The following is a 26590-nucleotide window of genomic DNA, read 5'->3' as shown; positions in this document are numbered from 1 at the left end:
ATGTTTATAGTTTCTATTATTATAACTTCTGCACCACAGTGAAATATTGAACCGAGTCTCATACATTTCTGCATTTTGGTTGGCTGATAAAGAGGTTGTCTTTTTAAAGATTTTGTTCTATTTCAGTGGCATTGCATTCATGACTTCCATTCAAGGAGTATTTTATGTGAGTTGATGATATTTCTCAGGCAAAATCAGCCTTCAATATGGTAGAAAAGAAAGGATGTTAAATCTTCTTCCATTCTGTCTTAGTGCCAAAAGCTTCCTCCTGCTTTTTTTCAGCAGCTGATTTCCCTTGGCTAAGGGTGGTTTTGGCTTCAGCTGTGAATAGTTCAAAGCCTAAAGTGGCTAATAGGTTCTGACCTCTTTCTCAGCTGTCACATATTGGTCCTGCTTGCGATTTCATATCAGGCAATTATATTGCTTTGTATTTGTGATGTTCCGATGGTTTCAGATTTGGAATGTTTTGTGGATGTGTCATGTTTCTTAGATTATTTGGCTACTTTAGGTGAATAAATAATGGTAAACTTTTAATTTTATTTATTTATTTTCTGTTTGGACCCAGTGAAAGCATAACAGATTCTTTTAGTCATTGCAGCCCTTTTGAAAGGGAAACAAATGGCGATATATAGAGCTTTTTGTCCTTCCACTTTTTATTCTCATTTTATGATGGGACATGACTGCCAGGCTGCGGTATTCCATTGTTCAGAACCAAACCAGCAGGGGTTGAGTTTTTTTGGCAGCGGAAAACAGAGATTCTTGAACAGTGCCTGCCAACAAATAGTATTCTCAAGTTGTGTTAGGGACCATCATTCCTGAAACTCTTGGAATCTGCCAAAACTGATCAAAATCTATACTTTTCAAAACCCCTCATGAGAAATATATTAACTGCTTAAATTCCTAAACTTTCCAGAGGTTTTTTAAAAACAAGAAACAAATATATTCATGAAATAGTTTATAAAATACAATCTTCTCTTATATTCTAGGACTTTCATTCTAAATTGAGTTACTATGAAGCAGTGTTGTTAATGTGAATGGAACACTTCCAAAATCATCATAATCACTGCTATGATCATAATACAGATGCAAATCTGAGCCTTGCTTTTGTGCAAGTTGCATTAAGACAAGGGGCACTGCCTCTGTATGGCTGGATTGTGTTCCTAGAACACTAATCAATGACAGAACTTTAATAAATTTTTTTTAAAAAAATCCAAAATCTACTTTTTGATTTGAAAATTTGTGTTCAAAACATGTTGGTATTCAGAAAGTATGACTGAAAATACTTTCCCCATGACCCTGTAATTTGCCTTTTCTTTTTCAAACATTTGGAACACTGCCATACTGGAAAATAATAGTTCTGCCTAGCATATATTTTCACTCTAGAGCTGTATGTAGCAATATCCCGCATTGTTGTCATATACTAAAGTCACCAATCAGGTGCTAAAGGTGTAATTTATGTTAAACTGGTGCCTGGGTCTAGAAGCCTTTTTAGAGACTAACAATTCAACAGAGACTGCTTTTATATACATATGGCTATATAAAATGCTTATTAATGGTAGCAGATGTTGCACTTTAATCCCTTAAAATGATTGTTTGGTACCAGCAGGAAATTTATTAAGCTTGAGTTGTGTGAAATTGTGTGTGCATAAGCTGCTATTCAGATTGTAAAAATGCCATTGAAAACTATTTAAAAAGTTCTGCCTGTAATTGGCAGAGAGGTATTAGTGCTTCCAAAAGAAGCCCCTGTGTGTACTGTTGGCCCTTGTGCACCAACCTCTTTATCATTTATCTTCTTGTATTAATGTCACTGAATTATTAATTTATACATTGTTTTGGATGGGGTGAAGGCACCATTTAAATGTGTGGCAAATGTATCCTTATCGCAGGAGACATGAAAGGAGTAATTTTGCGTTATCAGTAAAATGGAAAGGACATTTTAAAATTTCATTTACAGTAATCCACTTCGCTTCCAGTAAAACACCTAGATTATTGCTACCATAATATAATGCTCTTATTAAAATTTGTGTAATCTTCTTCACTCTTTTCACTTATAAATAAGGTTGATGGACAAATTCTGGCTTCATTTGGGCATTTCCTTTTCTTCCAGTATGCTTTTTACTATCTGATTGTCAGAAGGCAAATGGAGTGTGCCATTAATTGTGGTCCAAAATGTATTTTGAATTAGTGGCATGTTGCAGCAATGAAAGCAAGGCCAAAATCATAAGCATAATTACTCAGGCAGACAGTAGGAATGCAAAGAATGAATTTTTCACAGTGTGAAAGAATTATCTCTAAATTGCAAAAAAACAAAACAAAAACAAAAAAACCCTCCAAAAACGAAATGTCAAGCTTATCATCTAATTCAGAAGGATTTTCTGAATGTGAAAATCACAATAGAAAAAATAAAACTTCACAAAGCAACACAAATCAATGATGAAAACTCAAATGCCTAATGATCTGAATAAGTTTACAACTGACAGAGTACACTTAAATTGCATATGGTTTCACTTCATAGTTAAGAGGAAATTTTGAGTTAAGTTTCAAAGCTGGTTTGAAGTAGGGGTTGGTAGGAATAGGCTTTGAATAGATAGGTGATAGTTAAACCTGGGAGCTGAAGCAGAAATACAGCACAATCAAGGTCCAATATTATTAATTTCATTTTATTTGTAAATTGTTACAGAAGTGGTTTACAATAAAAGCTATAATTGACACATTCAATATAAAATGTGGACATCAACTTTATAAATGAAAAATAGTTCCAAACAAATTTGAACTAAATTAACAGTATAATTTTTTTTATTTTACTTTTAGCTCATTCCGCAACTACAGTTCTCTGGACAGTATATTCTATATAAATAAAAATGTAATGTTCATTTGTGGGATTAACATAGCTCAAAAACCACTGGACGAATTGACACCATATTTGGACACAATACAGGTATCAGGCCAACGAGTGACCCTCACTCATAAAAATACTGGAAAACACAACAGAGGAGACTCAAAAAGCCAAAAAACAAAAAAATACATTACAACGCATACGCAAAACCACATATCACACATATATACAAATATGCACATATATACACACGCAAAACACATATACAAAGACTGGGCCACAGCAACGCGTGGCAGGGGATGGCTAGTAAAAGATAAAATACAAACATCAGAACAGTGATTTTTTAAAAATATGTATCAAAACTAATATAAGCTCAGTTGCGACAAGCAAAACTTTTTTTAAAAACTTTTTAAAAGATAAAAAACTTAGGAGAAAAAGTTGTTGCTGGAAATACATAACTATAAATTGAACTTTTCCATGGTGGTCTTTCTAAAGAAATTGTGCCACCAATGAAAAGGCCTTCTATCATAGCCACTTGTATTTTGCTAAGTAATGGCACTGTGAGAAAGTGCCTAAGATAAAATACATGAGGTCTGTCTAAGCTGATGTTGGAGGAGACACTTCTTCAAATAGCCATTTAAAGTTTTAAAGATCAGAGCCATTACACAAGTGTACAGGAAAAGGACCCTGAAAACTGGTGATAACACACATTTTAATGAATACAAAGAGGAGGGGGCTACCTGCAGGAAGGTACCTTAGGCCCCTGCACTCTGCCAACTGATGGGAATGCCAGCTGGAACCAACTGGTCTTTCACGGGGAGATTCAGTTGCTCCCCTCCGCCCATCCAGTTGGCTCCTTCTATCTGGAGGTGTGTGTTTTCTGCAGATAATAGAGATACTAAAATGTTCTCCAGTTATACTTTCAGTATTATTAAAATCGGTTGATTTAATTCCATTTTGGATTGAAGAGAACTGATTGAAAACTATTTAGACCACAATTTCCTTCATGAAAATATTCTTTTCCTGACAAACCAATCACACTTCATTGTTTGCTGTAATGATTTTGATTAGTAGAATCTTACCTTGGTTTCTACATTTAAATCCCTCCACGTGCCTCACCTATTTGTATTCCTTAAAAGGGTCCATCAGACAATAATTCTGTAGTGAAAATACAAGAGTAAGAGAGATTGCTTTTCAAAAGCCCATATGGTAAGTTCACAGCTTGAATGAAGAACTCCCGAGTTGTAAATTAGTTTCTTTTCTAGGATATTACTTCTAGGTTTTGTAGGGAGGGGCAGACTCTGACCCCACCCCAAGTCACTTTTCTATATACTTTTGGGAAAGATTCATACAAAGTTTCCATCATCATAGGAAAGACATGAATGGACATCCAGTTGATATGTGGCATGCTTCTGGCTGTGCTGATTCTTAAAGTATTGAAATTGGATTACCCCTGATGTGCCTGCAGAGACAATAGCCATTACGCCTATTCATATATTACTGCCCTGACCCTTATTTATTTAATATTTATTTATATAAACACTGTAAATAAATAAATATATTGCTGCTCTGACCCTTCGATTTTGTACTATCTAAGGTTGGGTAACTGCCAGAAGTTAGGAGATTGCCCTGGTACCTTGAAGGGAAAGACACCTTAAAGATCATGTCTTGTTTTGTTCTCAAATGCCCCACTGTCTCATAGGGAGTGTTGCAATGCAATTTCACTGCGTTTTGGTCCCTTAGGGCTGCTTAATGCTCCCCCACTAAGTCATCAAGAAATCAACCTCTATTGGGGAAAACTTTCTACGTTCTAAAATGGATAAATGTGTCAACATGTGGTTAGTTGGTATCGGAGAGCATCTTGGAGCAAAACATTTTTTAAAAAAAACATTTCAATTTTAGTAGCCTCAAAACAACCCTGGCATTACCCACGAGCTATCTTTTCTCCACTCCAATCTAGCATGATGGAACTGTCTGTGGAACACAAAACCTTACCAGATTCATGGCATGTCCGTGATTCTGTTATTATTATTGCAAAGCTCTGAATTTTGTTGGTGCCCTATGTTTTGCCTTTTTGTCTTGTGGCGGCCACTAGAGCACAGAGCACAGTGAAGCAAATGGGATGCAACTTGGCCCCATAAATCAATGCTTTAGGACAGTTTAAAAACATTAGGAAAACCATCTGTCTTTCTGCTGTTACCTGTAATGGAGGGAAAGCCACTATAATACTCTCATACAGCTTCTGCGTACGTTGTGGGATTTGTACAGCAGTGCTGCTATTGCCCTATGCTCATGGAAACCAATTACTTCTCACCTTGTGCATGTGGGTAAAATTGTAAGGCTGCACTTAAAGAAACTAGTGGGCAATGTTACATCTTCACATTGGTCTTTTGCTACTTCTGATTACTTTGAGGTAGTGGTGGTAGAGGGCAGGACTCTGCCTAGATATACCGTTTTTGTACCCCATTTTTGAAGTGTACTTTTCAATGTTCCAGAAGGACAGGAATAAACTTAATGTAGAGCTAGGAAAATGTAATAGGGAGAGGTGATTCTTACCCCTCCTGTTTTGTTCTTTTTTAAAAATGCCATAATTATTATAAAGCTTCCTAAATGCGCTGCTCCCCTGCTGCGTAAAGTGGCATGTCTGGAAAATCGCTTTATGTCAGTGACTGGCAGAAGGCACTGCTTTTTCTGCTTGATGATATGCATAGTGGGGTTGGGCGAAAGACTGTCTTGTAGTTTTGTGCAGCTTCCTCCCACAAGTTAGATTTGCCCCTATGGATTCTCTTGCTTTGTTTTGGTGGTAGTTTAAAGATACCACGGTATTGATTTTTTTTAAAGCTAAAGTAGTGTGTCCCGGCCAACATTTTTCTCTTGCTAGCTCTTTCAGATATTATTACCATTAGAGATTAAAATAGCACCATGGCTTACATGTGGGACACTGGAAAGAGAAGAGAGAGAGTGAGGGTAGTAGCTTTCACGTTTGTCTGCTGAGAGGCGTTCCACTACCTTGAGATAATTAAATGGTCTGTAAAGCATTGGGGGAATAAGGCTTCACGGAAAGCACTCTAATAGTTTATTTTATTTTTTTTTTGTTGTTGGTTTTTAATGGGACTAATCTTTGTTCCTTTGGGGCTTTGGGGCTATTGGAATGAGAGTAAGGGGTTGAGGAATTCTCTTTACAGATGTACTAATGGTGCTTTTAAAATACAAAGAAGAGAGGAGGGGGATTTAGAACGAGACAGAAGACGGCATTTAACGATCGCATGTTTACAGTCTAATTAAATATTGGCCTTGTCATAAAAACTGCCTTTCCTTTAAAAATGTAAATTATTGCACTGTTCTGATCCACATAGTTGTCTGAGATCATGATCGCATTAGGCTTTGGGCCATTTACTTGCAAGTTACTCCATTGCTCAAACATTGTTTCAGCAGTATCATGTGGGTAAGTGTTTTCAGTATTGTGCTGATGATCATGTGTACTCCTATGTGGTGAGTTTCTTTTTCTTTTTGTATAGTTTTCCTGATTGCTTGTGTGCTTATCAGATATGTTTTATCTCTTGTTACCTCATGATTGTCAAGAAATCTCTGTTGGTGGTATTAATGACCTAATATATGACAGATCTTAGGTCATTATTATTTCAGTTAGTGGTTGTATGTATAGACCAAGAGGGAATTTGAATATTGATTCACTGAATGGCTAGTAACAATGATTTATGAGCTAGGAATTTAGCACAGTGAGCCAAACAGAGTGGCAAGATTATATCTTATGAGCTATCATTGATTTTGTTTCATATTTCACTGCATAGTGATTAGACTGTGATATCACAGATGTGCTCCTCAGAATGCATAGTGAATTATCAACAATGCAAACACATAGTTACCTACATGGGCTTTAAAAATAGCTACTGGCGAAAGGCTGTGCCTTTATCAATCTACACTGCTTCTCTTAACCTTCTTTATTTTGAATATGTTTTGTTGACATCATTATTGGATCCTTTTCCCCAAATCCCTAGCTGGATTTGAAGTGGATTTTTAAAATACATAATGGAATATAAAAATATCTCTTTAAAAGTTACATCCTGTCTAAATTCGGGTATGCAGCTCTCTCTCCCCCCCCCCCCCCCCCCCCTCTATATATATCAGAAATAAATCATTCAATTCATTCTTAGCTCACAGACTGTAGCCATATTATACAGTGCACAGGATCTCCTGTTTGATTCCTCTTCTTCTCAGCCCAGTCCTTGCACAGTTAGTAGCATGTCATGTAGAAGTGTCTTGGGCTTCCTTTCTTCCTTAAATACATTTCATTAATAGGGGCCTAAAGAAGATCTATTTGAATCTATTGTGGGTTAAATCCGGAGATCATCAAGGATACAACAGGCCTGCTTTACTTACTTACTTCATCTACAGACTTCTCATAAGCTTATTCAGTCATCAACAAAAATATTGTAAAACATACAGTATACATGCAGGCATTCAGATTCAGGTTGCTTTCTTTTTCCACTAAAGGATAGTAAAAGAACAGTTGGACAAGCTCCATTAGGTGTCTTGTGCCTGCCATGGCTGTAATTGATAAAACCAATGTGCATGGCTACAGTTGGCAGTAGAAGCATTGTTCTAGTTTTGTGTCAGCATCAACACACTAATGAAGGGGCAGCACTGGGTCAAAAAGTATAGCTGTGGCAAGATCAAAAAGCACCAAGATTTTGATATCTGTAAATTGTAGATCATGTTTTGCATGTATCATTGTATCTGCACTGTGACAACTCAAATGAAACAGAAAAATCTAGAACGGCAGATTGCTTTTTATGGGGAATGAAGAATGCAATGAACTTTGAGCAACTTTTCAGTGAAGAGTAGCTCAAATAGTTAGCTGTGTCCTATAGAACCATAAATGTCTTTGTGCCTTGAAGTTGCCTGTTGACTTATGGTGTTCACACGAATTCCACGAATTAGACAGAGAATACTCAGATCCGGTTTTACCAATTCCTTCCTCTGGAAAAAGAGCCTTAAGTGCTTAACATTAATTGGTGGATCCCATCTATGTATTAATCGGTCCTGATTCTGCTTTGATTCTAAAATCAGATAGGATTTAGTTCCAAGGGTATTTAGCTCATAAATAGGGCTAAATATCAGTGTAAGCATTTATGGGAAAAGGAACAATAAAGGACCTCATCACAAAGGCCCACGGATTTTCCACACATCATAGTGACTTCATGGTGGGGAGGCGTGGAGAAGCCATTGCTCATTGTTCCATATCATGTGACTTGCCTTACCTCTCATTGCATGGGGAAGCATCACTGCCTGGCTCCCCCCCCCCCCCTCCATTGCTGATAAGGCAACACTGGAAGGCTTCTGTGTTGCTCCCGCAGTGATGTGTGCCACTTCATCTCCTTTTTCGGCATAGAATTTGGCCAGAAGTCCCTGTGCATCGTTTAATGAGCTCCATGCTGAAAGTGGAGAACAAGTGGCTTACAAAGGGCAAATCAACCTGTGTGAGGAGGTAGAAAGAGACACAGGCAACTTGGGAATGGTACTATGATCATTGATTGTTTCCTACTGTGTTTTTTAAACACTGATGTTTTCACGATTTGAAATAGTTTTCTGTCCCAGAGAAATAATGTTGCCCCCTATTGTGTTTTTTAAACTTTTATGTTTTCACAATTTGAAATAGTTTTCTGACCCAGAGAAATACTGTGCAATTGTCACACTTCCTTAGTGGTTAAAAAAGGGCATCAACAGCAAGACGGAATAGACAAAATGACCAAATCACTGGTGTATTTTATAGAACTGAAATAGCATGCACAGGTTATCATGGAAGTAGAAGGTGTCAAACATTGAGGTTCCTAAAAACAAAAACCACTCCAAAATTGCTCTAGGGTAAAATGTACTGAAAGATTCATGGTGTTATTCTTAACAGTCTTTATATTAGCAGTGCCATGGTAACTTTAATTTCATTTATTGTTCTTCTAAATCTGGAAAGTTTAAATAGGCTTTCCTTGCATGACCCAGGTAGCCTTACATATTTGGAATGGCGTGGGGGAGGATTCAGTTTCAGTGGGGTTGGCTCTAGGCCCACTTAACAGTACAGTTGCAACTTGCAGTCCCTGGAAGTGAAGCTTTATTTAACCCAATTATTCAGGATGGTTAAACAAACAATGAAGTATGTATAAGCCACAAAGCTGATTTGTTGCCAAAGCAAGTCTTGGTTTTATTTTGTCAGGTGGATGTCGAGGGCCTTGGGCTGGTGACGTTATTTACATCAGGATGTCAGCTGTGAATGGCATGCGTGTACCCCCTTTTTCTTTGAAACCCAGTCCCCTTACTCCCCCTGTCTCTGCTCTTCGTATGCCAAGAAAAGAAAGGTCAGAAAGCATATCAAGTATGTTAAATTCCTCCTAGTGAGCTACAGAAAGCTTCACGTGACACTTCCAGTTCAGAGCTGTAGGCATGTCTGGTCACAGACCCATTACATTTGTCTGTTTTGTCTTCAGACACATTTTTTGCATGTGTTTGCAGACACACTCAAGAGTATTTAGCTAGAAAAAGAAGTCAGCCTAATAACCAAAATAAACCTCTGAAAAGAAAGCACTGAAATTTCTTATCATTTTTTAAAACAATCTGATTGTACATTCTCAGTTTACTCTTCTTAATGACAGTATCCCAAACCAAAGCAATAATGTGGGGTTTTTCCCCCGGAGGTGAAGAATTACATTCTTGTATTACTATGTAGCATCTTTAAAATACATACTCATGTAGAAGACAGGGGAAGGCTTGGGGGCCAAAATTAGACTTATGCAGGGTAGGTCTTATTCCAGTATATGGATAGTGGTAAAAAATTCAAATTGAATTTTGGGGGGAGGGGGGTGAATGTTGTAAAAATGACAAAAGGAAAACTTGAGCCATATATCAGTCTTTCTCTCTTAAAGAATCCTGTTCTACCAGAAAAATAATAATAATGAAAAATCCACAGGGTTTCTGTTTTTCTCTTTCAAAATTGCAATTGGGCCTGTTTAGGGATGTTATGTGGTTATGGCACATGCATACTTTATAGCTGTTCATTATTTTCCTGTTTTTAAAACCCCTTCAAAAATCTAGCCTACATAAGGTTCCAAAATGAGACCTATTTGTTTTGCAGTTCTGGTGCAAGCTTTGGAGTGTTTAATGAAGGGAATGGTAAACAGCTTCAGATTGTGCCTCTGGTGTCCAAAGTGATCAGCATATTTAACATGCTCAGCATGACTCTAAGATATTACTGCTGATAATAGTTGTAATTGACTTGCAGAATTCTTTCTCCATCCCCCAAGCAGAGGGAGTCAACTGGAGGGCAAAAACGTTAGTATGCGAAGCACCAAATAATTTTTTTTAGAGTTTTGGAAGTCAGTCAAAATTATGCAGAATAGAATGGAACAAAGGTAAATAAATAATATGCAATCCTTATACTATAGAAAAGACCTTGGCTGCATCTTCACTGTATAATTAATGCAGTTTGGCACCACTTCAATGCTCAATGATATGGAATCATGAGAGTTGTAGTTTGCTGAGGCACCAGCACTATTTGACAGAAAGCTACAGAGTTTGTAAAACTATAACTCCCATGATTCCATAGCTTTGATCTATGAAAGTTGTGTTGCCAAACTGTATTATTTCTACAGTGTAGATGCACCCTCCGCTTTCTAGTAGATTTGTGGCCATAGTCAGAGTAGTTCCCTTTTTTTATTGAACGTGAAGTCCCTAGATTATTCAGGTGTTAACAAGAAGGGATTAAACTAATATGTTAGAAAAGGAGTTCTGTGTTGGAATGTATAAAATCTGGTGGAAAATGAAAAAGGCTTTGCTGTACAGGTATGAAAATTGGTAATGTTCATCGTTGCAATTTCCCCCCATTATTTTTATCTCTCCCCCCCCCAAAAAAAAACCAAAAAAACATTTGTTTTCCTCATGATTGACTAAGATAGACTATTGTGTCATTGTGGAGAGAGAGAATAAATTGTAAAGCTGAAATAGTTTTGTATAGTGTTTTGCTCGTCACGGAGGTAGATTTTCCTTTGTGAGTAAACTCTGTTATAGTGATTAACACTGGATCCAGTCCAGTGGGACTTGAGCTTTCTGTCTCTCTTTCAGCTTAGATTCATGGTACGTGTATATTTATTCCATACTGTACTAGGTATCAGTAAAGCACTGGTATATTACTTCACACCTCACAGCAGCTGAATGCATAAAAGTTACTTCTTTACTCTAACAGTGGGTCACCTTGGTCGAGTCTCATACTTAATGTGCTATTCCCTTTCCTGATACTTCATTCCTTCTGCAGGATTCAGAAATGTTTGGTGTTAGAAAATCAAAATTCAAGGTGTTAATTAATGGAAACTGTTGAACACAGACCTAGAGATAACCTCCTTCCCTGGTGGTTTTGAACACTGCAGTGTTTTTAATAGAATTGCAGTCTCTTTGTAGCTGTTGGACCATTTATTATCTTTTTTTTTTCACCTGAAGAAGCAGGTCTGAGACAGATTACTTACCAGATCTGCATATACTTCCCAAAAAAGTAGGTGGTACAAATCTTTTGGGATTCCCTCATTCTAAAATGCAAATGGAGGAATGAGTGAATTTATCCCAACACTATTAACACCCTGCACTTTGAAAGCTATCGTGTCAGGGAGAATTTGTAGCCATGCCATTTCCCCCTTTCATTGAAGATTGTTACACTAGGTATTTTTCTAATAAAAATAGCAGTTGGGCATGTGTATTATAAATTATCTAGTCTTGAGAAAATTTTATGGTATGTGTATGTATTTTTATGATTGTGTGGATTATCTCCTTTAATATCTAGCCATGTCCCAAACATATTCCCAAGGAAAGGAGATAAAGGATGGTGAAAAGAATACATTGTTCTTTACTTAGGATAATGAAAAGATAACAATTTTGCGTGTGGAATCTGGATATAGTGGCTGTCACAGATAGGTCAACATGATCAACAAGAGTATATCCTACCAATATACATAACACAGAATCAGCTTTTTGTATCATTCATTTTGTATTGACATTAGTATTGATTGACTTGTTGATCAAAGTGAGTTGAAGATGTATGTCCCTCGGATTTAGAAGGAAAATATTTCTTATACTACTTTTACTTCTTTCCAGAGTTATGGCATGGGTCTGGTTTTATCCATGTTCATTGATAATGTAGAGAGCGTGAAACGTTATCTGATCCTAGTATAAGAAGGTGAGAATGCACAGTATCCTGGTGATCCTAGTTTCTTTCTCTCCTAGTGCCCTTACTATGTGTATGTGTCAGGGTAAATATGCAGATGCCCCCTGTCTTTGGACTGATACCCATGTGTGTCTATAACCTTTCCCAATTCTTTCTCATGTGAACTCCAAATCATCATAGGCAATCACTTGTTGCCTAGTGATTGTGATTGTTTTCATAGAGTAGAGTCTTAATGGTGAGTCTGTAAGTGATTGTAGATAGCTATTCTGGATCTGCATGGTCTTACCAATAATGAGGACATAGATTTCCAGATAGAAGGTGATCTTGACAAGAATTTACTTGATGCATCTTCCTCTTGGCATGTTTCTCCCTTTCACTTCTATTTGTGCTTTTTCAAAATCCATAGCACTATTGGTGCTGATCTCCAGTTAGAGACTTGAGGGCCAGGGCTTCCCAGTTCTCAGTGCTTATTCCACATTTAGAAGTTTGTTCCATTTGATGAACTTAAAAGATGTATGCCATGATTTGTTGGGTCATATGATGTTTGTGGTGGTAAAGAATTCCCGCGTGTTATGGATATCTGCAAAGTGTTGGATTTCTTGAGCCTTTTTTGTCCACCAAATGTTCTTGAGTTCTCTAGTACTACTTGGGACCTCAACTTTTGCACTAGAGTAGATTTTTTTTGTGGCAAGATGTTTGATGTCTCTTTGCTATATTTGAAGGCTTTCCTTTTATCAATTAAAGTTGGATCTTGTTATCATTCTCATCAAACCATTATTGATGTTTGTTAGTTTGGTGTCCAACAGTCTGTTTATAAGCTGTAATGCTAGAAGTTTTCAGTTTATTCCAATGTTCCCCAACATTTTACACATGTTTTATGGGTAGATGATCCTTGGCTGTTGTTTCGAGAAGGGCTCGTTTAGAGGACACTTGAAGGGCTTGGGTGTTAATTTTACACATTATCTTTCTTCCTTGGGGTCTACATGTGGGAGCGATCTTGATGGCCATCGTGGATTGAATTAGTTAGTGGTCCCTCCAGCAGTCATCAGTGCTTGTCATGGCTCTTGTGAGAAGTATTTCACAGCGGTCTCTGGCACATATTATTATATAGTCTATATGCTTTACCAGGGATGCTTCTATGGTGTTTTAAACATATTTATCTGGCATGTTTTGGTGATGACAAGATTGTGTTCCACACATTTGGTGAGAAGTAGGATGTCATTTGAGTTGCTGGTTCCAACCCAGTCTTTTCCTAAAGTACCTGGCCACAATTTAACCCAACTCTTGCATTAAAATAGCCCAGGAAGATGATTTTGTCCTCCTTAATCTCAGGAAAGTATCCAGTTGACAGTACAATTTGTACTTAATGTCTTAATGTATAGGCATTTAGTTACCTGCTGGTTTTTGGTGAGATTTTTGGAGATATGAGATTAATTTGTTAATGCAGGGTAGTGAGCCCCTGGGATGTGACTGTCCAGTCAGTGATAAGTAAGAGAGGCAGACTAAGTTTAGTACACTTTTTCTAGCCCCCCCCCCCCCCCCATGAGGTGATCAGAGTGGGTCCTAAATAGGGCTGCTCAGTCATGGATAAAGTCTCTGGATTGCTCAACTGCCTCAGATTTTGCATTAGAATGACTCAATCAATATTTACCACCCATGTACTAGGGGCTTCCAGATTTTACAGTTCTTTACCCATTGCCACTTGCCGATTGCCATTGGACTTTTATTAATGTAGTTTTTTCTTGGAAGATGCCTGTGAGTGAATTTGTTTTATGTGTGGACATCAGTGCACAGTGACCAACACAGTCTTCACAGAAAGATGTTTTGATCCAAGGGCATGGTTAACTTGATGACCTGTAGCCTCTTACCTATTTCAGCATTTGTCCGCTGTAACAGCCTTTGAACCATGCACCATATTATCATTTGTCTGCTCTGTAATTGAGGTCTTTGGTCTTCAGATAGTGTTTGGTCAGATTTATCCCCTGTGACCTTGTCACCGTGGAAGACCCTGCTGGGAGTACATGACTCCTGACTGTTTCATTCACAGGTTCACTGGAACACACAAGCCCCTTAATCACAACAAGGTAACAATACAGAGAGGAAGGAATTCTAAATACTATGGGTTGGATTGTAGACTGCGGATTTCCTCATCATTGGCTTTACAGTCCAGCAATCATTGGAAAGTCGCAGATGTACTATTGCCTGGCAGGACCATGGTATTTGTTGAAGGGAAATCAGAGCAGTAAGTTGATCACTTCCATCTGTCTGTTTTCACCCAGAAATTTTAGCATACGATATAGGTTACATATTGTAGATGAGGCTGGAAGTGGGGCGTGGTGGAAATGCAGCCATCATGGTGTTGTGTATCCACTTGTTTCAAATGCCACCTCCAAAAGCCTGGTAAAACTTGCAAAGAAAGGTGGTTTGGTTGATGCAGACTTGAACAGTATCAAAAGTATGAGTGCATGTAAAGCTTGAAGGAGGACTGGTAGTTTACATCTTTTGTGAAAAGAAGAGACCCAGGTGAGATGGGAAAAATAGATTTCTATGAATTTGAATTAAGAAATGCCAACTATTGTTTGCAGGCTAGTTTCTAGAAGCCACCTGTTTGCTTTTAAGAAATGACAATCTTTTTAGCCTTTTGTTTTCATTTCTGATTTTAATTGTGTTAGTGTCTTTTTGATGTATTGTGTTCTGATTTATTTCTCAAGGGTGTACATACTTTGGGCTGGACTCAAGGTACCATTCTGTGAACTTAGAGAAAGTACTAGGATCCAGTAGAGTTTTTCTGCAGTCCCCTGTGGTGGTTTTCCATCTGAGAGATGCTCCAGCTCTCCAGAGCTGCCCATTAGGAAAAGAGGGTACTAAAGTGGAGAGAAGGTACATCCAAGAATAACTGCCCATTGACTGCTCAAAATTGTTCCTACTAAGTAATACCTTGGATCCAATCTTTATTTGGAAATTAAGTCTAAGCACGTGGAAAGAAATGTGTGCATGTCTCAAAAGGCAGCCATCTTGATTTTTTTTCCTGAGATTTTGTTTTAAAGATGTTTTAAAGCTCAGCCTCAGCAAGTTATGTTCCTTATTTTTTCCCTCTAACAAGTGTTGACTAAGTTGCTGCACGTTAAAGTGTAGAAGTGAGAGAATTGAGTTCTTTGTTGCTGGGTAAAGCCTATATATTTCAAAAATAGGTAACCTGCATACTTGTCTAACCTTTTTGTCTTTAAGTAGGCTTGCACAAGAAAAGCCTTTAGATACAACCTTTCGCTTCTCAAGAGGAGATGTTTTTTGAAGGAGTCCATTCTCTTTCCCAGAGGAAAGGATTTAAGTTACCACTGAAGTTTTCCAGGCAGCTTTGGTTGCACTCTGAAATCTAATCTGTCGTTTGGCTCTAGAGACTGTCTCCCTTCCACACTGTCAGGCAAAGCTAAATATGATTTTTTTTCAAGGTCTGAAGGGAAATAGGTTATTTGCACAGAATGGCCTCTTACTGTGATCTACATTTTCTATTTGCAAAGAGGTAACCTAATATGGCTTTTCCTGCTGGTGTTTGTCTGTTTTGGGTTGTTGTGAGATTCCGGTGACTCTGTCTCCTTATCTGTAGCAATTACATGGTCTAAAAGGCAGGGCTGTCAGCAACTTCTTTACCCACAAATATGCTCTGACTCCATTTTATACCTGGTAACCTTTTTTGAAATCTGTGTGTATTTGTATCCACATTGAGGTTGGGGGTATTCTGTTTGTGCCGTGAGAGCGATATAGTTAGTTCTTTTATATTAGAAAAGAAATGTCTTTTGTATATGATGCATTAACAAATAACCATAAAGGCATGACATTTCTTGTTAAAATATTTCTGTATGTGCAAGGATAATTATTTAATTATGATTTGTTCTATTTATTTTATTTATTTATTTACTGTACTTGTATACCGCTGTTTCTCAGCCTAACTGGCGACTCAACGCGGTTTACAACAAAATACAACAATCAACAGTATACAATTTAAAACCATAAAACATAATACACAGTATTAGCACATCAATAACAATCCAATGCATCTCCTAACTAAAATCGCGATCCAGTTTCGTCATCCATATTACCAATCCTTTAATCATCACATTCAATTGCACCAAATTAACCAAATGCCTGTTCGAACATCCAGGTTTTTAATCTTCTTCGGAAAACCATCAGCGAGGGGGCTGATCTTATCTCCATGGGGAGGGCGTTCCATAGCCGAGGGGCCACCACAGAAAAGGCTCTGTCTCTCGTCCCCGCCAGCCGCACCTGTGAAGCAGGCGGGATAGAGAACAGGGCCTTCCCAGAAGATCTTAGGGTCCTGGTGGGCTGATAGGCCGAGATACGTTCGGATAGGTTAGAAACATTATTTATTATAGAAGTGTGCTTCAAATTGTTTTGATTGTAATACTGATACTTAGAATACACTCTTACTGGTTCCAGCACAAGCAACCAATGTATATCTATTTCAGTTGACCAGGAAGGAATCAAGATAGGATTTTTCACTTGCCAGCTGCCACATTCCTAATATAGGCTGAATATCCCATTTTGGAAATGCATGGGACCCAAATTGTTCTGTATTTTGGATTATTTCCCCAGCTTTTGGATTACTTGTATAAAGATAATGAGATTTTTTAGAGATGGGACCCAAGTCTAAACACAATTCATTTATGTTTCATGTACACCTTATGCATATAGCTTGAAGGTAATTTTATAATTAATATTCTAATAGTGTTGTGCAAAGTTTGTTCACATTATACCACCATGAGAAAGCAAAAGTGTCACTATCTCAGTGGGCAAGTCTTGAGCATTTTGGATTTTAGAATCCTATATAAGGGGTGTGTTGTTTATTTGTACAGTCGCTTCCGACTCTTCGTGACTTCATGGACCAGCCCATGCCAGAGCTCCCTGTTGGCCATGGTCTCCCCAGCTCCTTCAGGGTCAAGTTAGTCACTTCAAGGATACCATCCATCCATCTTGTTCTTGGTTGGCCCCTCTTCCTTTTTCTTTCCATTTCCCCCAGCATCATTATATTCTTCAAGCTTTCCTGTCTTCTCATTGTGTGGCCAAAGTACTTCATCTTTGCCTCTAATATCCTTCCCTCCAGTGAGCAGCCTGGCATTATTTCCTGGAGTATGGACTTGTTAGATCTTATTGTGGTCCAAGGCACTCTCAGAATTTGTCTCCAAAACCACCGTTCAAAAGCGTTTATCTTCCTTCGCTCAGCCTTCATTTGGCTCAGTATAAGGGATATTTAACCTCTGTTATGTTGGATGGAGCCCCTGGTGGTGCAGCGGGTTAAACCTCTGTGCTGCTGAACTTGCTGACCAAAAGATTGGTAGTACAAATCCAGGGAGCAGGGTGAGCTCCCACTGTTAGCCCCAGCTTTTGCCAACCTAGCAGTTTCAAAACATGCAAATGTGAGTAGATGAATAGGTACCACTTCAGTGGGAAGGTAATGATGTTCCATGAAGTCATGCTGGCCTCATAACCATCGACGTGTCTGCGGACAATGCCCGCTCTTTGGCTTAAAAATGGAGACGAGCAACACTCCCCAGTCAGACACAACTAGACTCAATGCCAAGAGGAAACCTTTACCTTTTTTATTATGTTGGATATGAATATATTGGAGTGTGGCATTCTCCACTCTATATTTTGTTGGACACAAACTTATTGGACTGTATTATTCTTCAGCCAACAGTTACTGGTCCACTGTTTCAGACACATCCTCCACCAACATGTCATTGGTGCCAATGTATTACATAGTGTCCAGCCTCAGAATAGATCTATTTCCTTTGCTACTGTTATCTCTTTTTTGAAAGGTGTTGCCCTCATCCCCCTTTGCTGTATTGAATCTTTCTTTCCTCTTCCCTCTACCTTGCTTGCTTCCTGCAAACAACAACCCAGCAAGGTGACATGTGACAGAACACACAGGCATGTCAGCATCTAGCAGCAGGGACCCTTCTTTTCACTCTCTTGCAGAATGATGTGGGTAGCTAAACAGTCCATCTAGCATTATGTTCAGGAAATCGAAAAAACCCATTAAAACCAAATCTCAGCAAATCTAAAAATCCTCTGAATGGTTTGGGAGTAATCAAAAGGCTGGCTTAATTTCCCATGCAGTCATTAATGTGCCTCAGCCTTGCACTCGAATTATTCTAATGGTTAGGTCAAGTCACACAGCACTGTCTGTAAAGTGTGCGAAATGGTTCAGCAATTATTTTTCACGTTTGTTGTGACAGATACAGAGTTAATCTACATTTGTGGTGTTCTATATGTGTGCACGAGCCCAGCATTCTTAGCTTGATGGCTTGACTGGTTTACCTAACTGGGGAATGCCTGTTTCAAAAGACACCCCTCCCCCCTTCTGCTATAAATGCAACTTGCTTCTTTGCAGACACTGTAGATTTTTCAGCATAGAAAGCCCAGCCTGCTCTGGGTGAAAGACTTCAAGATGTAACATGACTACTCCTTTGTGTCAGCTTCAGGAAACTCCTGCAGCAGCTGACATGCTATCACTAGATTAACTAGTGATGGATCTTTTCTTTTCCTTCTTTCCCTTCTTTGCTTTTCTTTTTGAACTTTAGGTACTTGTGTTTTTGCCAAAGGGAGGATTGTATTTTGTTCATGGCCACTGAACCTCCCCCCCCCCCCCATGCCATTGAAAATACCCCCACTGCCTTCACTATGTGTTTGTGCGCCCAAAAAGTTGCCTGTCGACTTATGGGGACCTGATGAATTTCATAAGATTTTCTTAGCCAATGAATTATAGCCTATAGCACCTGGTATTTGTTGTCAATCTTATATTCAGGTACTAACCAGGACTGCTTCTGCTTAGCTTCCAAGTTTGTGTCTTAATGTGTCCAGCCCTAAACTGAAGCTTTATTTGTGACAGAGTATGAAACCTTTTTGCTCCTGTGCTTGTCCAGAGCGTGTTGGCTCCTATTTACATATTAGAGGAACTGACTGAAGATTGATAAATAATATCCCCTGAACCCAATCCTCATTTGAAGCAGATTTTCAACCATTTACAGGACTGGATTAGCAAGATAGTTGACTCTCCATAACCACAAATTCTCTAGCCATAGATTCAGCCAACTATGGCTCAAAATACTTAGAAAAAAATACCAAAAATAATCATTTTGCTACATGCATGCACAATGCTACTGTGCAGGCATACTTTGCTGTAGCCTCCCACCATTTCACAGATCCTCAGACTTTCTCTGGTATTCATTTGAATTGTTCATTATTTTATATAAGGGGTATCATTTTGACAATGCCATTGCATATAAAGGGAATTGAACATCAATGGATTTTGGTATCCACAGTTGTGTAGGCCAACACTAGTGGATATTGAGGATCTACTGCATGTCTTGCTTCTGGGGTAACTCCTTGAAAGCTATCTTTCCTGCATCATGTTACTAGTGGGGAATATGGTTCTTGTGCAGTTACGCCTTTCAGAGCTAGACAGGGCAGCAGGAGCATAATACTTTATAATAATGCACAGATTTATAGTAGGTATTTTACACAGCTGTAAAGAATCAGCCAGTGGGTCTTTAAGAAGGAACATTTCTTTCATTACAAACTTCAAAGTATTAGGGCATATGCATGTGATCAGTCTTTCCTCCATCTTTATTTTAAAGGCCAACTGCTATTCCTCTTACGGAATATGTGTGCCGTGGTTGTTATTACATCTCATGGAATAATAACCAGGGTAAACTTATTGCAAAGCATTGAGTTTAAAGTGTAGATAACTGCAATAGGAAGAATACATATGATGTGGAAGGTTGGTGCTGAGCAGATTACTGTTAGTGCTGAAATCTTAAAGATATTGTACCAAAAGTAATATTAATTAGTTGAATTTGCTTTTGAGTTATGTTTTAGAAGTCTCCTACGGAAGGATTTTCTAGTTTCTCAAACTGATGTAGTCTCTTAGAGTTCTTATCTACACAGAAATCCTACTGGGAAAGGTCTTTGTACTCCTGCCTCTCTCCTCCCAATCTTACAACAAGAATTTGCAACTACAGGATGACTGTTTATAGCAATGAGTGGTTGTTTTTGGCATTCAAGTCCAGAGAATCACATTTAACCTGTAGGCCATGGTGGAAGTAATCTCTAGTGATGGAATTATTGCATGCAGCTTGATTTATAGACACACGCAACAGTAGGGTGGATTTGGCAGGATTCTGTTTTTTCCCTGGCTGCCTGCAGGATTCAGAAAAAGAGCAACTCCAGAGCTTACATTGTTGGTTTGACTCTGCTGTTCTTTGGCAAAGAAATGAGCAAAACAATGGCCACCAGAGCTCTTTTGTGAGAGGACAACATTGCAAGCGTTTCTTGTTTGCATTTGGAAGGTTGCGTTTGTAGCTTTAACAGTAGAGCTGTTTTGAGAGGGAGATTAAAGTTCCTAGAAATGCAGTGTCTGGCCTTCCCTGGTGCTGTAGAAAGCTGTTGCTTCATGGTGTAGAGATGATAAATGGCCACATATCAGTTTTAGTTTCTAGATTGCTTTGGGGAAAGAAACCTCCTTCAATAACATGCATTTGTGTACAGTGCTGTCTTGTCATATTAATAGCAATTTTATTTTGTGGAAATGGTGGCCCAGTGGTTAATTACTAAATAAATAGTTCCTCAAGCTCAAGGCTACATGATTTACTCCAAAGGCAAAGGTTTGTGCATTTGGTCTGCAATTAATTGATTGTGGTGTGGAAGGACATTCTGTGCACCCCCAAAGATCCTCTTTTCCATGTTATTGTTACTCTGGCACCCATTGGGGCCTCCATTAGATCTTATGGTAGAAGCAAAACCTTTGTTGTCAGTTACAAACAGTTTCCATTAAGACTTTGATGATTTGTTTTTTGGCTTCAAAAAGCCACAAAGAAGAGATATTTTGAATCTGGCACAGGAACAGAAAAAAAATCTTCGTCAATGATAGAAGCTGCCTCAGCAAAAATGGTTTGGTCGATTATATTGTTGCTGCTCCTGCTTATTTATCTAAAGAAGTGCAAAGCCATGTAGTACACAAAGGATGGCACTACTGCTGCACAAATGAAACAAAGAGACAGTGGCGGGGACACCTCTTGTTTGGTTTCTTTGTCAGCTGCCCTATTTACTTTATGCAAGTGTGGTGGACTTTCTTTCAGTTGTAACTGGAGACTTCCAAGAAATCTATTTTTCTTGCTACTTTTTGTAGGAATTATTCCAGAATCTTTTACAGCTCATAGTTTTCTAGTGGGGAAAACTCCTCCCTCAGGGTATTTACCAAAAGTGGACAACTGATGATACAAATTCTCTGCTTTTTTAAAAGCAAGTAATGAACATGAGTTAATGTTTTCTCATTTTCTTTTCTTTCCCCAGTTATGAAGATCAATGATGTAGACCACCCACTTGAATGACCCAGGACATTTACTACTGGAATCTTTAAGGGATAAGAAGAAGATACTTTAAAAGGGGGGTCAATAATGGTGGCTTCTGATTGCAGAATGAAAAGGTTTTGGCTACTTCTGATAGTCAGCTTCCTGCAGTGCACAGAAGGTAAGACATGTTCATATTTCGTTTATTCAAAACAACTAGAAAAGACGAATTTGAATATTTTTTCATTTCATAAATGATGATCCACATCTGTCCTTTGGTATATAATCTGATAGGATTCAACAGTCACCCTTTTCAATATGGGCTTATAACTTGAGCAGATATGCAGTGCATTCCTTTGGACTATATCTTCATTTTATTGTGTCTTAACACTCATCAGATAGGTTACCCTTCCACCATTTGTGTTGGGACTACTATTTCCCCTCTGTTCATGGATATTTTTTTTAATAATATAGAAGTATAATTTTAAGGTCAAAATTTTGTGGTTCCATTCATGAGTTGCTCAGTGGAGGAATTATTTTCCACATAGTTTGTTTGGAGGTGTTCTTTTCTTTATTAAGTGTTTGTTATTTTAAAAAAAGAAATCTTATTTTTAGATACAAAAGTAGTTGCTGTAAAAACAAAGCAGACAGCTTCTTTTTTTAACTATTAATTGAAACATGACAGTGGTGCATCAAGTCTGCCAAATGGAATACCAGGGTGCCTCTCCTTGAGTGGCAGGTAGTTTATTTTGGGCGCCTCTTCTTTAGCTCAACTCACTACTGCTGTCCTTGAATACTAACGTGGAAGCTATATAAACACAAGACACAGCAGCTTTAAATATGTATGATTCTATGGATGAGAGTGCAGTTGCGGCAAATCTATATAGGTTTTCTCAGATTCTGCTCTTACTGGTAACAATGTGGCATGTTGTTAGTGAAGAATCACCATTTCAGGACTTGATAAGTGGGACTCAAAGTGTGTCACCATCGACTTATATCTGACTCTTTTGATTTTTTTTTACCTATCATTACATGAAATACCCTAGGCTAGACTTAAATTAGAAAAGAAGAAAGGAATAAGTTTTTTCCCTTGTTTTAGAGCAAAATTGTTCAGTTTCACTTACATCAGAGAACTAGTCATTTGTGTCAGCGGGTTTCCCTTATCGGCATAATGTCCTTCACAGCACTGTCACAGAGTTATACTCGCACAGCAGTTTGATGGCATAGATCACCAAGAAAAGCTGCTCTCTAGCCTCCATTATTTCCTTACAATCATCGTTGAACTGAGTAGCTCCATGGCAGCAATTCCTGGTGAATTCTATAAGGATGTTCTCAGTGGTTGCTCCCAAGCCATCCTTTTCTAGAAGACCTTGCTCCTTGTTGTCTCTTCCAACCTCTGAGAACAGTTTTCATTCTGACAAGCCTTTTGGAAATTTAAAGGCTTTAAATGGGATATTTAATACTTTTTTTGTGTTTTTTTGTGTGCTTTTAAACTTGCTGTTAGCCTAGTTGCACTTCTATTTGATAATGAAAATCCATGCATTTTATTGTAACATGTATTCTTCAATTTCTTCCTTTTAAAAATCTTTTTGAGAGCTCCCTTGAGTCCCAGTTTTGAGAGCAGTGGAATAGGAATCAGACACACAGCCCTGAGGGGCTCAACTACTAGCTAAGCATTGAGTAAAAACCCCAAAAGCTCCTATAATCTGTGCAAAGCATGGATGCTGCACAGGTCCTAACCCTTACAATGCAAGGCAATTACACTCCTCTTAGTATACTTTCACACAAAATAGTTGTTGTTGTTGTTGTTGTTTGTCATAAAGCAATTTCCAGTGGGGGTTTCCTGATGAGACTAATTCATAGGGTGTTTGTTTTGCCTCTCTTCAGACGTCTAGTATTAAAAATTAAAGCACAGTTTTAAGCACTGCTGAGTGTGAACCAGAAAAACCTGAATTACAATCCCTCTCTGTAATATTGGGTCCCTTTTAACTAAGACAGCCCACAAAGGTGTTGCAAGGCTATTTTGAAATAGCTGCCACCAAATACTTGGAGGAAGAACCTAATAACTAATTATATTTGTATATAAAACAACTCTGGGAATTATGTGGCACATCAGGTGTTCCTAATATGCACCTAGCAATAAGGGATGATAGGAGTTGGAGTTCAGCAAGATCTGGAGGGCCCCATGATTCTCCCATGAGATGTAGCAATCTCATCTAATGTGTATTCATGCAAAAATCCTACTAAATGTATTAGGTCCTGCTCCCAAGTTAGTATGCTCGAGTTTCTAGACTGAAGCACTGCTGGCATTGTTGAGTATTTCAGTTCTTAGATACTGTGCCTTAAAACAACAGGCAAGAACCGAAAATGTGTAAACTAATTCCCATAGTCCCTTTCAGTTAGTAATTCTCCTGAGGGTACCCCATCAGCAATTTTGCAGAGAATGTGTACTCACTGTTTTACATTTGAAATCCTGCTATGATCTCTTTCTTTGGTATAGCAATTACCCATGATCCCAGCATTGCTTTCATAATAATAACTGGAGGAAGAAGGAAACATACCTGGGAGTGATGCTGTATTCCTAGTACTATGAATGAGGTGTTAACCCTCACAAAAAAAGTTAAGAATCTAGATTACTTCTTAGAGAATGTTGAATGATAAACACAACTGTTACTTCTATAAACATGCAGCTAAAAGATACAATAGTTATCTAATCAGTTTAATCTTGCCTGTGTTCTAACACATTGCTCATGGCCTTGAATGAGAAAAAATGTGATGTAGGAATTCCAATTTTGATTTCACAGAATGTAGATCAGAAGTCTCTCTTGGGGGGTATTGCCCTTTGAAAACCCAGTTTGCCTGACCAACTTTTAAGACGCTTTTCTCTCCTGCCTCCATCCAACTGAAATTATTCAGTATTGAAAGCCAATGAAATTGTTTCATTAAATAGTAATTTGGGATTTCTAAAAGATTAATATATACATGTGTTCCGGGTGGCCTTTCTGTTTCTGGTAGTGAATGAAATTTGATTTTCCACTGAAAGTACACTATATATGTGTGAAGTGATGTCTTACACTGCCAATTTTGCAAAGTAAGGAAGTTAAAAGCTAATTACGTCTTTAAGTTCCTTTATGCAACCACTAGCTACATTAAATAATTACTGTAAATCCTACTTGAAAGCATGGTTGTTTACTGACTGGAAACACATTTATAATATTACAGGTGCTTTATGATTTTTATATCAGGTGTATTACACCAATCCGATTATTTATATGCTTTAGGAACATTAAAAAAAACCCATAGGAAATAGTCTTCTGGTTGTTGAATCATTTCTTTTCCCCAGTCGAAGACTCAAGGTGTCTCACAACAGCTAAAACAACCATGGCTAAAAAAATCATCTCATACAAAAGTCAAAAAGGTGTTTGCCCTCAGCAGTCAGTCTTCAAAGACTTACCATAACAAAGACACATGAAGAGCCAGTATAACTTCTCTAGTTTTGTAGTTTGGTGAGGCAGCATCACTCTTTGGCAGAGAAGGCTAAAGAACTGGTAAGACAACAACCCCCATGATGCCATAACATTGAGCCATGGCAGTTTAACTGGTGTCAAGCAGCATTAATTCTACAATGTATAAGCATCTTAGGAAGGGTGTTTTACTTCAAGGATTGGTACACTAACTGAGCACTGTGTGTACTGTGCTTGGGAAGAGCAATCCTGGTTTTCAGGAAAGATTCTTTCCTATCCCTACCTGGGGATCCCTGATGCTCTTTGGTGGTATCCTATCCAACTACTTACCATGGCCACCCCTGCTTAACTTTCAAAACCAGAGGAGACCAAGAATATCCAAAATGGTATGGTGAAAGTGACACTTGAGGATTTCAAGCAGCTGTCTTTCTGATACTTGAAGCTTACTAATAGAACTGTGCTGGTATGAACATGGAGTCTTCTTCATATAAAACATCTGTATAATACTGTTGCACTCACCCTGTCCTTGCACTAGTTTGTTGTGGTTTTAATCTACCGATTGGATATTTAATAGCCTTTTAATCGCTATTGTCACATGTGTTTTATTGATTTGTTTTCATTTTAGTTATGATGAATTGTTGTTTTAATTATCTGCATTTAATTTATTATGTATTTGCATTTTCACTGCGTCTTGTATGGCATCAAATGGCTGCCATTTATGTTATAAGCCACCCCGAATCCTCAAGGAGAGATGGAACGGGGTATAAATACAGTTGATTTGACTTGACTAGCTTGTGCCTTTGCACATTCCTTCCATTTCATTGGAGGAATAGCATGCATAGAGAATGTTCATGTAATTCATCTCTTTCTATTGAAATAAATAGTGAAGATGTTCTATTTAAGGAATTTCAAGGAGCTCATGAAAGTTTCTGAACCCAGAACAAATGTCTGAATTAGGATGAGATACTGTTAGCTTTTTTATTTTAGAACCACACAGATGGAGGGGGCCTGTTTTATCTCAGAATTACTTTGATAAATATTTGAACTTAAGCAGAAGTACTGTGGATAAAAATGAAAAGAAGAAAGAGAAACGGTGTCAAACTGGAGTGGTTTAACAAGCAGTATTTAGTAAGAGAAACTCATTGGCATACTTTAGGAAACAAAAAGAAAGAGGAAATGATGAATTTCTACAATTTTCAAGCTCATTTTCATTTCCATTAGTAGCATTTCAAACTCATGTTGTTCTCATCTCTTATTTTTTCTTGTTTTAGTAGCCAGCAGTTGCTAGAGGCAGTTTTGGATGCTTTAGCACTGAATTAGATTTTTTTTCTTTAAAAAGCCTACATTTCTCACTAAAAAGAAAACTGGGAAAGAAATTGGAAAGAGTAGACGGAATGGAGCCACATTAATTACAAATTCTTAAAATAAATCAAATATTGTGGTTCTCTAGTCTGAAAGGGAATACCCGTGTGGAGGTAGCTTCCAGCCAAAGCAGGAAAATTAATCATACTTTATTAAATTTTTTCACAAAATGTTATCTTTTTTGCTTAACAAATGTATAATAGGCTCAGGAGACACCATATATTTTCACAAAGTATTTATAAAAAAGGAATGAGAGCAAATATGAATATAGGGTGAAAGTTTTACTGGAAAAAATACAGAGAATATATATGTAACCTTACAGTCCAATAAGAGCTCTTAAATAATC

The 26590-nt window shown here is 38.0% G+C and overlaps 1 protein-coding gene across 22 annotated transcripts in view; it reads left to right on the top strand.

Annotated features, from left to right (window-relative positions):
* ADGRL2 (adhesion G protein-coupled receptor L2) overlaps positions 1 to 26590 on the top strand; it is a 252039-nt gene that overhangs the window by 36013 nt on the left and 189436 nt on the right. For all 22 annotated transcript variants that reach the window (XM_060773818.2, XM_060773800.2, XM_060773802.2 and 19 more), the window contains exon 2: positions 21423 to 21599. In XM_060773818.2, coding sequence (XP_060629801.2) covers positions 21527 to 21599 — 73 coding nt within the window. In that variant the 5' untranslated portion in view covers positions 21423 to 21526. The remainder of the gene's footprint in view (positions 1 to 21422; positions 21600 to 26590) is intronic.

This window comes from Anolis sagrei, chromosome 4 (assembly GCF_037176765.1).
Source record: "Anolis sagrei isolate rAnoSag1 chromosome 4, rAnoSag1.mat, whole genome shotgun sequence".
Lineage (NCBI taxonomy): Eukaryota > Metazoa > Chordata > Lepidosauria > Squamata > Dactyloidae > Anolis > Anolis sagrei.
This window is presented reverse-complemented; position numbering and strand designations above follow the sequence as displayed.